Source organism: Orbicella faveolata, unplaced genomic scaffold (genome assembly GCF_042242905.1).
Source record: "Orbicella faveolata isolate gen_17 unplaced genomic scaffold, um_ofav_v1 contig_24, whole genome shotgun sequence".
NCBI lineage: Eukaryota > Metazoa > Cnidaria > Anthozoa > Scleractinia > Merulinidae > Orbicella > Orbicella faveolata.
Window position 1 is genome coordinate 34,576,719 of NW_028301552.1, and position 13,017 is coordinate 34,589,735.

Sequence of the window (13,017 nt, forward strand, 5' to 3'; positions counted from 1 at the left end):
AAAAGAAAGTTCTGTCAATTAGCATGACGTGTTGTTTAATCAGCAGGCGATAAATTGACTTGAAGAGTTCCTGCGCACTCAGACGTTATATCTAGAGTCGACTACTCACTTAACACTCAGAAGAAAAATTATTTCCCAAAGTACAAACTTAATGGCTAGTAGAACAACGTTTCAAAAAATTAAGATTTAAACAACATAATTTACTGACAATTTTGTACGGAACACAAATTCTTGTTCTAAAAAATCCTCTTTTTCTACTGTTTTGAGGACACTGAAACTGGTTAATAAGCGGGATGTTATTTCCTTTAGGTAAATTTGTTCGCATCTGCTTAATACACAATTATTCACCGAAGTAGAGGCGAATAGTACTATCATTATTACTATTATTTCCGAGCTAACCAATCGAAACGCGAGTAAAGCCTTATTCACTTGTGTGGGAGTACTAAAACCGTGATGTCAAAACTCAAAAAGGTTTGCGCGCATTCGAAGCGTTGTATTATAGTATGCCTAAGAAATTTTCACCCTATGAATGTACAAATGACGTGTTTGAATTAAACAGTTTTTCCACCTGTCCTTTTTCCTAGGGCTATTTCAAGTTAATACAGCGTTACCATCTAACTCATGTCAGTGAAAGAATTAATATCTAACCCTTACAAAACCATATTTTGTCTAAGCAACGTGTAGAAACAACTTTTAATGCAGCAATATTTGAAGCGTTACCGTTGTAAGGAAAAATACATGGTTAACCGGCTCTAATGACTGCTGAACTAACTCGATAAATAGCAAAGCGCTTCTCTGATTGTCTCTTTGACTGCCTGCTTCACTTCGCTGATCTTCCAGCAGTAAAGAAATGGGTTCAACGATGAGTTCAAGTAAATTAAATTCGATGCAACTGCCACAATGAGAAAACTAGACGGAGATGATGATGTTTTACTAGCACTGAATAAGGCCCTCGCTATAACAAATGGTAAATAACAAGCAACTAATGTACACTGTACCCACAGTGCACTGGACACTGCCTTTCTGTATCGCTCTATGTTCAGTGGATTTATTTGGCCTGGTTGTTGTTGTTGTTGTTGTTGGACACGGCCCTGTAGTTGAGTTTGATAATGGCGCCGGAGTGTAAGAAAAATCTTTGTGTACGAAGCGATTGAGGTTACTAGACATAATGAAATAATTATATAGCCGTACCATATGGTTATATGGCGATTTAAAAGGTATGATATCGAAGCGGTAGCGGACATAAACCAAAAGATAACTAAAGTCACATATGTACGCTTCAAAGTTACAACTTGTCTGTATCTCAGCCCTAACAACAGGGCGAGAAGTCTGTCCACGCTTATTGCAGTCACCGTCAGCAAAGATACTGAACACAAAGTGTAGCCTGCAAAAGATATCGAGTAAAGTGCGTAGTGACATAGAGTCCATCCTTCACGACGCAGGGACATCCAGTATAAAGCAACAACAATAGGCTCAACGACAAGACCAACGCAGAGATCAGTTGTGGCCAGACATCTAAACAAGAGTTTGGACGGCGGATGAAGGGAAGACACCTTGCGAAGGGCAACAAGGATCAGAATATTGCCAAGAACTGCAGTAATGGACAGAAAAATGTCGAACGCTGAAAGATATATCAACTCTTTATGTATTCCACTCATCAAGGCGCCCGAACATGGAAGATGTAAAACTGCAGTTTGATTTTGCTCTCCTCCACCAGTAAAATTCATTATTGTCAGTGCTATGCAAGGATCTGGAGTTTTTAAAACTGCTTCTAAAATACCAAGAGATAGGCACAGATGTTTCAACAGAATCCACACGGGATCAAATAAGCTTCATCTTCGTGGGCTGAATTTAAATAGCTCTCCAAGTAATCTTAATATCTGCGTGGAGCTGGCCTTAATTTTATTTCCTCAAATATGTCAAGTTTTTCTTCAAATTATCTTCGGAATTATTCATGATCAGAACGGGAAATTAAAGGCATACATATTATTTCGAAATCGAGCGATGCACATACAAGCTGTTATGGGCCTTGCATATTTGGAAAGGTTTAAGAGGAAATCCATCAGAAGGACGAGTAACAAGTGGACAAAAACTTTGTGCCAAGATTATCTACATTGTATTGCAAACTTCTATGCGACTGTTTTAAATATCCTCTCAAAAGTAATCATCTCTAACAACAACAAATGATGAAAACAAATGTTGAAGTTTACATAAACACACGGGCATCTTCGGACTTGGGGGGACGATGACCCTCTTGCCCGAAAAAATTACATAATGTCCGAAAGCGTGAGTGTTGAAATGGGGATGCAAACGCACTCAAATTGCATGAAAAACAAAAACGTCCACAATTCTCGCATCTAATGTATGAAACTGCTATAATTCCGAAAATGTTTCCTTGTCCACACTGTTCACAAGGACTTTATTCAGTGCCATAGGCGCGCTCAATACGGAGACATTTGTGTTTCAAGACGGAGAGTTTGAACTTTTTACAAAAGCAGGACTCTATTCGAGACGAACTTCTCGATATACTTGAGGTATTCAAAGAACAACATGCGGCATTGCTAGAAGTCCTTCTAAATAGTCTTGTTTTGCCCACAGTAGACTTGCAGCGCACACTGCAAGCCTTCTATGAACTCAAAAGCCAGGTAAATACGATGGTAAACAACATGGACGTAATAGAGGAACACCTCCCGCAGAAAAATTCAAGAAAACATAGCCAAATGAATGTTGTTGTTGCCTACTTGTCAAGATAGCTTCCAAAACCGTGATAAGGTCTATGAATAATATTAGCATAATCCACTGACCGACTCTCAGGTGAACGCGCAATCTGATTGGCTACAGATGAGTGCTTTGAAAGTGGCATCCACTTTGCGCTTTCCTGAAATTTCTGTGACAATTTGTTGTTGTTATTTGATAGATCGGTCAGTGGGTTATGCTGAAACAATTAGACGCCTCACTCTTGGTTGCCATCAAGCCTATACTCGAGTTCACTGGCGTGCATTAAACAGCTTTCTGAGTTTGAATCATTTTAATGTAAGATATTATTATCATTTTCTATTGTTATTTAGCTACTTACACTACCTGCAAATACTACTATAGCCACTTTACACTAGCTATACCTACCTCACTTACTTAAGCTGGCCTGCAGAACAGGCGGATTAGCGAGGCAGAGAGCAAACGCGATACACGAGCGAGAAGCGCGAGACGAAAAAAATTCGCGCTCGTGGTCGCTTTCGCGCTCGCGTATCGCGTGTCGCTCTCTGCCCCGCTAATCCGCCTGTTTTGCAGACCACTCTTTCAATGGGTTTACCGGCGCACTAAACCACGCGGGATGTTGGGAGAACATGTGATAGACTCAGAAAGCTTGTAAATCAGGAGCCATCAAAGCTTATGGAAACCCAATTCATTTATTGTGTTTTGCATGCAAGCATTAACTCGAAAGGAATCTATTCCCTGCTTTCTTAACGACCCAAATTGATCAGTCAAGCCCAGCTGACCTCGTCCTCCACAGACCGTGGAAAGCAACCAAAAAAGGGTTTGAAACTTTCTTAATTTTAAACTCAATTGTAACCGGTGTCGGCGTAAAGTTCTTGCCGTGAAAAAAAAAGATAAAGCTTTATGTGCCAACCAACTTTTGGTTTTGTTTTTCCTTGCAAATTTCCATTTAAATGTTGAATGAAAAGATATCCGCGTTATTGATATCGCAGCCAGTAAAAGCCTAAATTTTTTATTACATTTGTTATCGCTAGTGTTCTGAGTTCTCTAGTTCCCGCGCGTATCGGGAACCGTGGTTTACTGGTACAATAGAACTGACATAGGTTTTACAACTCCATTGACCAATCAGAGCGCGCGTAGTATCCCAGTTATTTTATAAAATACAATAAAACACGTGTTGTTGGTACTACTTCCCTAAACTAAGAGCTTTTGTTTCTTTTTCGTCTTTCAAAATATTTTTTTCAACATCTTACGAATATTAAAGTAACAAAAAACATTACAATATTTGGACTCGGTATTGTAGAAATCTACAACAATTACTCCCTACGGTTACCATCTCTCTAACTTATTTTACATCATTTATACACTGCAATCTGTACTTTACTTTAGGAGCCGAAAACTCGGCTTTAAGTTTGCTCGGATTTCCTTGTTTCAAGCGAAAATATAGGGTACAAAGATTTGACGGATTCTCACAAAATTTAACCAAAATTTTTCTTGATTATCAAAGCCTCAAAGCATGTGAGCCTTTTGGATATTTCAAAATACGTTTTCTCTTATGTCTTCTGATGGGACAAAGATTGGTAAATATCCTATTCGTCCGGTTCAAAATAGATTTTCTCAGCAACCAATCAGAATATCGAAAAAGCCTCACAATCTCTTGCAGTCTGCCATCTGCTGATTGACATTGTGGTACGTGCAAACACGAAGGTTAATTTATTTCGAGTAAACACTGTCAGTTTTTCGTGCGAAGGCTTGCGTGCGCTAACGGTGAGAGTTGCCATATGATGTAGACAGTAACAATAATAATAACCCTAGAAACGTCAGGTTTTCAAATGCGCCACCGCAGTTAATTTCTAGGTGAACTTACCAATATCGACTACAAGTATATCATTATTAGCTAAATTAATTTTGAATTGTAGTAAAGAGGATTTGAGCTGTCTTCTTCGCCAAGGAAAAAATTAGGACTGCGTGTTTGCCTTCCAGGATGAAGTTTGACCAAGCGAACTATAATCTGATTTGACAAAATCGATAATCTCTTTCGAATCGCTATTTACCGGGAAGGGTTTCTAAACTGCATTTCAACCACATAAGGACGTTGTAGAAATAATATTAACATAAACGTACCCACTGACCCACTCTCAGGTAAATGCGCAATCTGATTGGCTACGCATGAGAGTGCTTTGAAAATGGAACCAACTGTCCATTTTCGGGAAAATTCTAACATGGAAATATCCGTTTTGTTCATTGACAGATCGGTCACTGGGTTCCTTAAACGGTTAGAGGCGGGTTCGCTCTTCACTGCTATCAGCCGATAGGAACCTCGAGCTTGCCGTCTAAAAGCTGCTAAGACAGCTTTTTCTATTTGATAAAAGAGGAAGCATGCACGATATCTTATACTTCATGATCAACATCGAAAGAAGGTTCTGTCAATTAGAGTAAACAACGCTCTGGACGTGTTCCAGCAGGTGATAAATTGACTTGAAGCCTGTTTCCAGAACTTGAAGGTTTAAATTATTTATCTTGGCTAGAGTAAACTTTTCACTTATTCTCAGAAGAGAAATTAGAAAATTGTTAAATCGGTTTCTAATTAACAAACTGAATAGCGAGAAAAACAACTTGTCTCGAGACTAAAATTTAAAGTTATCTACTGACAATTTTGTACGAATCATAAGTATAAACTGAACTTCTTATTAAAAGATAACTGTTTACCTACCACTTCGAACGCACAGAGACAAAAAAATTATTAAGATTATAAATGATGGGGCGGTTTAAAATTGACGGTAGTTATTCTGTCCTTTTCCATGAACCTATATTTCAAGCGGTACAGTAAACACCCGCATATAAGAACACATGGATTAAGAACACCAGGCTGAAATTTGGCAAATAAAGCACCACTTTTATAAGAACAATATCAGCCTGGAAAAAAAAATAATGTTCTTATAAAATGGGAAGGGTGTCAGATTTGCAGATGTACAGTGGACCTCTACTTTAGGCATTTCAAGGGTGGGGCAGCATATGGATCTGCCACAGAACTATACATACACCCTTCTTGTTACTGTTTTGTTACATTACTGATTACAGTAGACCTATTTGAACATTAGGTTTTTAATTATTGTTCCATCAATTTATGTAATTGTCCAAAAACATGATTAAAATTTCTAGCAACATTTTTTATGCTGTACAGCACTGAATTTAAAAAAATTTAAGAACATTTAAGAACATCCTGAGGCTGATTTTTCACTAAGCATCCGATAAATAAGAACACAATCAGTCTGACCTCTGAAATTGTGTGTTCTTATATGCGGGTGTTTACTGTAGTCAACGGTTATTTAGCCTGCGATCAGGTTTCCGTCGAGCCCGAACGAGGCGATTGCTTTGCTTTCCGAACTCTTCAGTTTCGTGCTCGTCCGCTCGCTTTGCTCGCCGAATTTTTTTCCCGTCCTCGCTGGGAGCCTGTTCGCAGGCTAACGGTTACTCTGTAGTTACTACTTAATGTTAAGATAATGAAGTGTCCATCTCGGATAATTCATAATTTATTAACAAGCAAAGCGGTGCTTAAAAAACTGAACTACTAACAGTGTACAATAAAAAGCCCTACACTTTCATTTTTTACCATAAAATTCTAATAAAATGAACCCCTCTGCACAATGCAATTTATTACAGCTTAAATTTGGGTTGAGAAGGCATGCAAAAAATACTATTAATTCAGCAATATTTGAAGCTTTAACGTTGTCAAGAAAAGTACATGTGTTAGATAACTCAGCAAAGATTGAACTAACTCTAAAAACAGCAAAGCGCTTCTCTGATTGTCTCCTTTACTGCCTGTTTCACTTCGCTGATCTTCCAGCAGTAAAGAATCGGGTTTAACGATGAGTTCAAGTAAACTAAAGTTGTTGTAAGTTCAAAAATAAGAACACTCCATGAGGTTGTCTTTCTATAGCGTACTAAAGCTCGCACTATACTAAATGGCAAATAACAAGCAACTAATGTACACTGCACCCACAGTGCACTGGACACTGCCTTTCTGTATCGCTCTATGTTCAGTGGATTTATTTGGCCTGGCTGTTCTTGTTGGAAATGGCTCTGTACTTGAGTTTGATGATGACGAAGGTTTAAGAAAATCTTTGCGTACGAGGCGATTGAGGTTACTAGACACAAAGGAATAACTAAACGTCCGTACCAGGTGGGAATTAGCGGATTTAAAAGATAAAATATTGAAGCAACAGCGGACATAATCCAAAAGATTACTACAATCACATATGTACGCCTTTCAGTTACAATTTGTCTGTATCTCAGCCCTAACAACAGGGCGAGAAGTCTGTCCACGCTTATTGCGGTCATCGTCAGCAAAGATACTGAACACAAAGTATAGCCTGTAATAACTAACGAGGAAAGTGTGTAGCGACAAAGTTTCCATTTCTCTTGAGCCACAGACATCGAATAGATAACACTGAGTGGCTCTGTAATAAGACCAACGCAGAGATCAGTTGTGGCCAGACATCTAAACAGGAGTTTGGATGACGGATGAAGGCACGATACCTTGCGAAGGGCAACGAGGATCAGAGTATTACCAAGAGCTGCAGTAATGGACAGAAAAATATTGAACGCTGAAAGATATTTGAAATGTTCATGTATTCCACCTGCCCAGGCGGCCGAACATCGAAGTTGTCGAAACGTTTCAATTTGCTTTTCCCCAGCAGTCAAGTTTGTTAATGCCATTATTCTGCAGTGCAAGGATCTGTAGTTTTAAAGACCGGCGTTTCATTAGAATCCACACAGGAACACATAAACTTCAGCATTACGTGCCGAATACAAAAGTTTAGAAACCGAAACCAAAGCTTATTTGTTCCTGTGTTGATTTTAATAAGATCTATTTTTGAATGAATTAATGAGCTGTATTGGACCAACCCGTCCCAGGCCCACACGCTCCAAGTTTCACGCGAAAATGCAAAATAAGCAAAGAGGAAACAAATGGCGGACTCTCTGCCTCTTTTGCTTGCTTTTGAGTTGCTAGACGACTATGAAGTTGAAACAAACGATTACGAATTTAAATGGAGTCTGTGACTACTTATACCTCTTTATTTTCCTGACGAGTTAAAGAGCTTTTCACTCGTGCGGTCGTGCCCACAGGAAGGATCGATAACACAGTTGGATACGGATCTAGGCGAGCAGCGAGCTGCCATCCCACCGCTGCAATAATGTTGGAGTGAGAGATTTAAGTCTTCTGTCAAATAGGAAACATGGCGAGCACTGATATTGAGAAGCTTGAGGATCAGCCATGTTAAGTTTTATTTACGGTCTCGGAGAAACTGGGCCTGAGCAGGAACGATCGAATGAAACTGTAATTTTAGGCAACCTCGTGAGGTACGTCCAAAATCTAGAAAACTAAATCCGGAAAATTTTAGTTCAAAAATTCCTTGGTACAAATTTTGGCCCATAAAAGTGAGCACAATGAAAACGCAGTGAGTGTCTAAATAAGTAAATAATACCGAAAGTGGACATGGGAACGAGGAGAACAGATGAACAGAAATACGAATTGAACTGCAAATGAATCAGTCAGATGGCATAGTTGATCACGTGCCCATACTCAATCCTAAGGGGACAGGAAGAGGAGCAAGAACTTAATATGTACTTATTGAATGAGTGAGAGGACCGGACGGGAAAATATTTGGCCCCATGACATGATGTATGGACTGAGCACAGCGAGGTCCGTGCGTCCTGTCCGAGAGCCAAATGTTTTCGCGTCCTTTGTTAGAGGCTAGGCTCGATTTCCAGCCGTTTTGTTGGGAGTCTGGTTGTTGGTCCTCCTCTTCCTTGGTGTGGGGCAAGGAACGCGGGCTCACAAAACGGTTGGAAATCTAACCTAATTAGCACTTAAATACATGCATGTGACAACACATGTAGCACGCGACTACGTAACATCAGACGGCGGCGCTCGGTACAGCTACAAAGACTGAAGATTCCACAATAAAAGCTTGAACTGCGAGTCAAAATGGACGGCAGCAGTTTTGAGTAGTCTGCCGTTTTAACTCTCCGCATTACAACGTAATGGCTGAAAAATCAGACGAAAGTGATAAAACACCGCTTAAAATTGGAGGAAAGCGAGGCGAAAGGTCTAGCAGCAGCAGCTCACCCGAAATACCGCCAACTAAATCTGCAAAGACCACAGAGCTCTTAATGGCCGAACATGCCGATCTGCCAAGCATCTGGATGGCGCTTAACAAAATACAAAGAAACACCGACGAGCGACTTAAAGAACATAGAGCACTACGCAATCATTATGAAGAACTCCAGAAGTCTCTAGAGTTTCACATCAGCAAAGTAGAAAGCTTGGAGGCGGAGAACAAAAAGCGCTCAAACAAGAAGTGAGTTCGCTTAAACAAACTGCACGCAGCGTAGATGAGAAAATTGCTGACCTGAATGATGACCTAAATGTAATTACTAAAGACCTCAGCACAGCATAATCAGCATAATCTTGAAATACATGGTATCTCCGAGACGCCTGAAGAAAATATCCTCGAAGAGATCATCAAGCTTGGGAATTAAAGTTCTCAACGTCCATATCGCCAACAATGACATCGACATTTGCCACAGAATGGCTACAAGACGAACCAACCGCGACCCAAGGCCAATAATTGTTCGCTTTAAATCTTACAGAGCCAAAATGAACTGAACAAGGCCAGAAAGCACCCAAAGTCAGTAAGTTTAAACAACTATTTCCATAATATAAAGGTTGCTTACATCAATGAAAACCTCACCAGCTACAGGCGCGGCCTGTTTGCCAAGGTTAGAAAGTTTAGAAAGGACAATCAGTGGCATAGTGCCTGGACCATTGATAGAAAAATTTTTGTCAGAAAGTCTCAAGTAAAAAGAATTTATGAATTTTAGGATTTAAAAAATACCCGTTAAATCGTTGCCCACAGTGTTTTGTTTCCCCGACATTAACGAAGCAAAATTCATCATCGCCGCCGGCTACAAAAGGGTGCCTTAAAAACTGCATTAACTTTGCGTTTCTGTAATAAGATTTATTCGTGCACTCGGCGTCTAATCTTCTGTCAATTAGACTGACGTGTTTTTAGTACAGCAGGTGATAAAATGACTTGAAGACTAAATCTTGGCGAGGTTTTTTATGTATCAATCATCTTTCATATATCCCAGCTTCTTGAATTAATTTATTAAATTTAAAGAATTTTTATTTTTGATGGCGCGACACTGTAAACCAGCCAAACATGTTGTTGGCACTATTACACTAAATTAACATTTTCTTTTCTCTTTCTTTTTTCTTTTAAGTTATTTCCATTCGCAGCAGGTTTTGTACGGTTTTTATTTGAGTAAATTGTTAGTTCTTCACGCTTATAAGTAAGTCTTGTATGCGCTGGACAAATAGTCTTGACAATCACCTTTCAATTTTTTCAACATCTAACAAACAAGTGACAATAAACATTACAATGTTTGGACTTGACTTTGCAGAAATCTATCAAAGGCATTACCTGTGGTTACCCTCCCTTGAAGTTATTCTACACCATTTATCCACTGCAATATGCTAATGCAAAAATTGGTAACAAAAAAACAAAGTTCTGTCTATTAGACTGACGTGTTGTTTAATACAGCAGGTGATAAAATGACTTGAAGTCTTCCTGTGCACCCATAACTTGAAGGTTTAAATCATTTCGAGAAAGGACTACTCACTAAACACTCAGAGGAGAAATTATTTCCCAAAGTACAAACTGAATACATAGGCAAGTAAAAACTAATGATATAATGTCCCGATGTTTCGGCGACCCAATGACGCCATTATCAAAGAATGAATAAATGAGAGCGAGTTCAAAAGAGGTAAGACCTGTAGATTTACATAAATGAAGTTAAGTTGGACAAGTAGAACTTTTCAAAAGATTAAAAAGTGAGAAGCATAAATTCTTATTTTAAAAAATTTTCTTTTCCAACTGTTTCGGAGACACTGAAACTGGTTAATAAGCGGGCTGTTTTATTTCACCGCAGTGGAGGTGAATCGAATAGACCTGTGCTGATCACCTCCAAGTTAACCAATCAAAACGTAAGAAAAGCGTTATCCACTTTTGTGGGAGTACTAAGACATGTCAAGACTCAAAGAGGTTTGTTCGCATGCAAAGCATTGTATTATAGTATTCCTGAATAATTCCTACTCTATGACGGTTACAATTGCCGTGTTTAAGAAATACAGTTTTTCCACCTGTCCTTTTTCGTAAAGGGGCTTTTACAAGTTGATACAGCGTTATGCTTCTCTACATAAACCGCATAGTATTACAAGTTACAAAAATATAACCCTACAATTTCAGTTAGTACTTTAAATTTCTAGCCTGCAATATAATAAACTTCCGCCAGTACAAAGCAAGTTATAAAACTACATTTAGTCAAAGCAGCGTGTAGAAACTACTTTTAATACAGCAATATTTGAAGCGTTAAAAGGAAAAATACATGTATAACTCAGCAATAACTGAACTAACTCGATTAACAGCAAATGCTTCTCTGATTGTCTCCTTTACTGCTTGCTTCACTTCGCTGATCTTCCAGCAGTAAAGAATCGGGTTTAACGATGAGTTCAAGTAAACTAAAGTTGTTGCAACGTACAAAACGAAAATACTGGATGGAGATGATTTACTATCATATACTAAAGCTCTCGCTATACCATATGGTAAATAACAAGCAACTAATGTACACTGCACCCACAGTGCACTGGACACTCCCTTTCTGTATCGCTCTATGTTCAGTGGATTTATTTGGCTTGGTTGTTCTTGTTGGTCATGGCCCTGTACTTGAATTTGACGATGACGGAGTTTTAAGAAAATCTTTGTGTACGAGGCGATTGAGGTTACTAGACATAAAGGAATAATTACATAGCCGTACCAACTGGGTATAAGGGGATTTAAAAGGAAGAATATCGAGAAAATAGCGGACATAACCCCAAAAATTACTACAATAACATATGTTCGCCTTAAAGTTACAACTTGTCTGTATCTCAGCCCTAACAACAGGGCGAGAAGTCTGTCCACACTTATTGCACACGCTGTAAGCAAAGATACTGAACACAAAGTATAGCCTATAATAAAAAAAGACGCATATGCGTAGCGACAAAGTTTCCATTGTTCGTGAGTCAGGGACAACCAATATACAACACTGAGAGGCTCTGTAATAAGACCGACGCAGAGATCAGTTGTGGCCAGACATCTAAACAAGAGTTTGGACGGTGGATGAAGGGAAGACACCTTGCGAAGGGCAACGAGGATCAGAGTATTGCCTAGAACTGCAGTAATCGATAGAAAAATGTTTACGGCCGATAGATATATCCACTGTTCATGTATTCCACTCGTCCAGCCGGCCGAACATCGAAGTTGTAGAACTGCTTGAGTGTCCTTTCTTTCACCGGTAAAATTCATTATTCTACAATCCGTTGATCTGTAGTTATAACGACAGATGTTTCATTAGAATCCACGCAGGATCAAATAAGCTTCAACTTCTTGCTGTACATTCAAAAAACTACATTATGGCTCTAAAATGTTTTAGTATAAATAAAAGAATTGGACATTCTGATTGGTCGAAAAGCTCGGCTTATATGAAAACAATAGCGTCTAATATTTGATGCATTATAATTAACAAATATCGGACGAGGTTGAGAAAAATGTCGTGAGTTGTCAGTGGAGAGCAGATCAATTATTTGATAATTGATCTGCGAGACAAATAACGATATTTTGCGATAACCGAGTTCAATAATTGCTTTATCATTCGATCACCATATTTGTCATTTAAATCACTTTCTGACAGCACAGTGGAACAATGTTCCCTTTTTCATCAGAGATCATGGTTACAATTATGCAAGAGCAGAATATTATTTGCAGCAAACACATTTAGACGGTTCTACACATGAGCAGACCATTATTTGTCGGCAGTTATATGTAATGAATCGGTTACATGTAATGAACACAAGTGTAAATTTACACTGCGCCTAAATGAATTAGGAACGCATCTCCTCGCCCGAGGTTATAGTAACTCTTTCCTAATTGACTCACAATTCAAACGAGCTGCTAATAGTTCTTGCCCTGATGCTTTAAATTCCAACCGTCATGATTCCATTAACCGCTTACCTTTTGTTGTTACATATTACCCATATCACTTCCTCACATTTATCATATCTTACGTAAACATTTTAACATATTACTTTCCTCCAACCGCTGCAGCAAATTTTTTTAACACCCACCCATCGTCGCCTGCAGACGCACTTCTAACCTTCGTGACATTTCAGTTTAAGCTAAACTACCCACTATCACG

General features: G+C 38.9%; 3 protein-coding genes across 3 annotated transcripts; all 3 read right to left on the minus strand.

Moving 5' to 3' along the window:
* Window positions 1-767: 767 nt before the first annotated feature.
* LOC110056585 (adenosine receptor A2a-like) lies at window positions 768-1,747 on the minus strand. The gene is made up of 2 exons (XM_089291983.1): window positions 1,439-1,747; window positions 768-1,384 (listed from the first exon to the last, which is right to left on the minus strand). Exons 1-2 carry the CDS (start codon window positions 1,725-1,727, stop codon window positions 768-770), a joined length of 906 nt encoding a protein of 301 aa, XP_089148109.1. The 5' UTR covers window positions 1,728-1,747.
* Window positions 1,748-6,346: 4,599 nt separating this feature from the next.
* Window positions 6,347-7,604, minus strand: LOC110056679 (5-hydroxytryptamine receptor 1D-like). The gene has a single exon (XM_020763192.2). The coding sequence runs from the start codon at window positions 7,432-7,434 to the stop codon at window positions 6,496-6,498; it is 939 nt and encodes a 312-aa protein (XP_020618851.2). The 5' UTR covers window positions 7,435-7,604; the 3' UTR covers window positions 6,347-6,495.
* Window positions 7,605-10,848: 3,244 nt separating this feature from the next.
* On the minus strand, window positions 10,849-12,209 carry LOC110056583 (adenosine receptor A3-like). The gene has a single exon (XM_020763093.2). It carries the CDS (start codon window positions 12,126-12,128, stop codon window positions 11,154-11,156), a length of 975 nt encoding a protein of 324 aa, XP_020618752.2. The 5' UTR covers window positions 12,129-12,209; the 3' UTR covers window positions 10,849-11,153.
* Window positions 12,210-13,017: the final 808 nt, after the last annotated feature.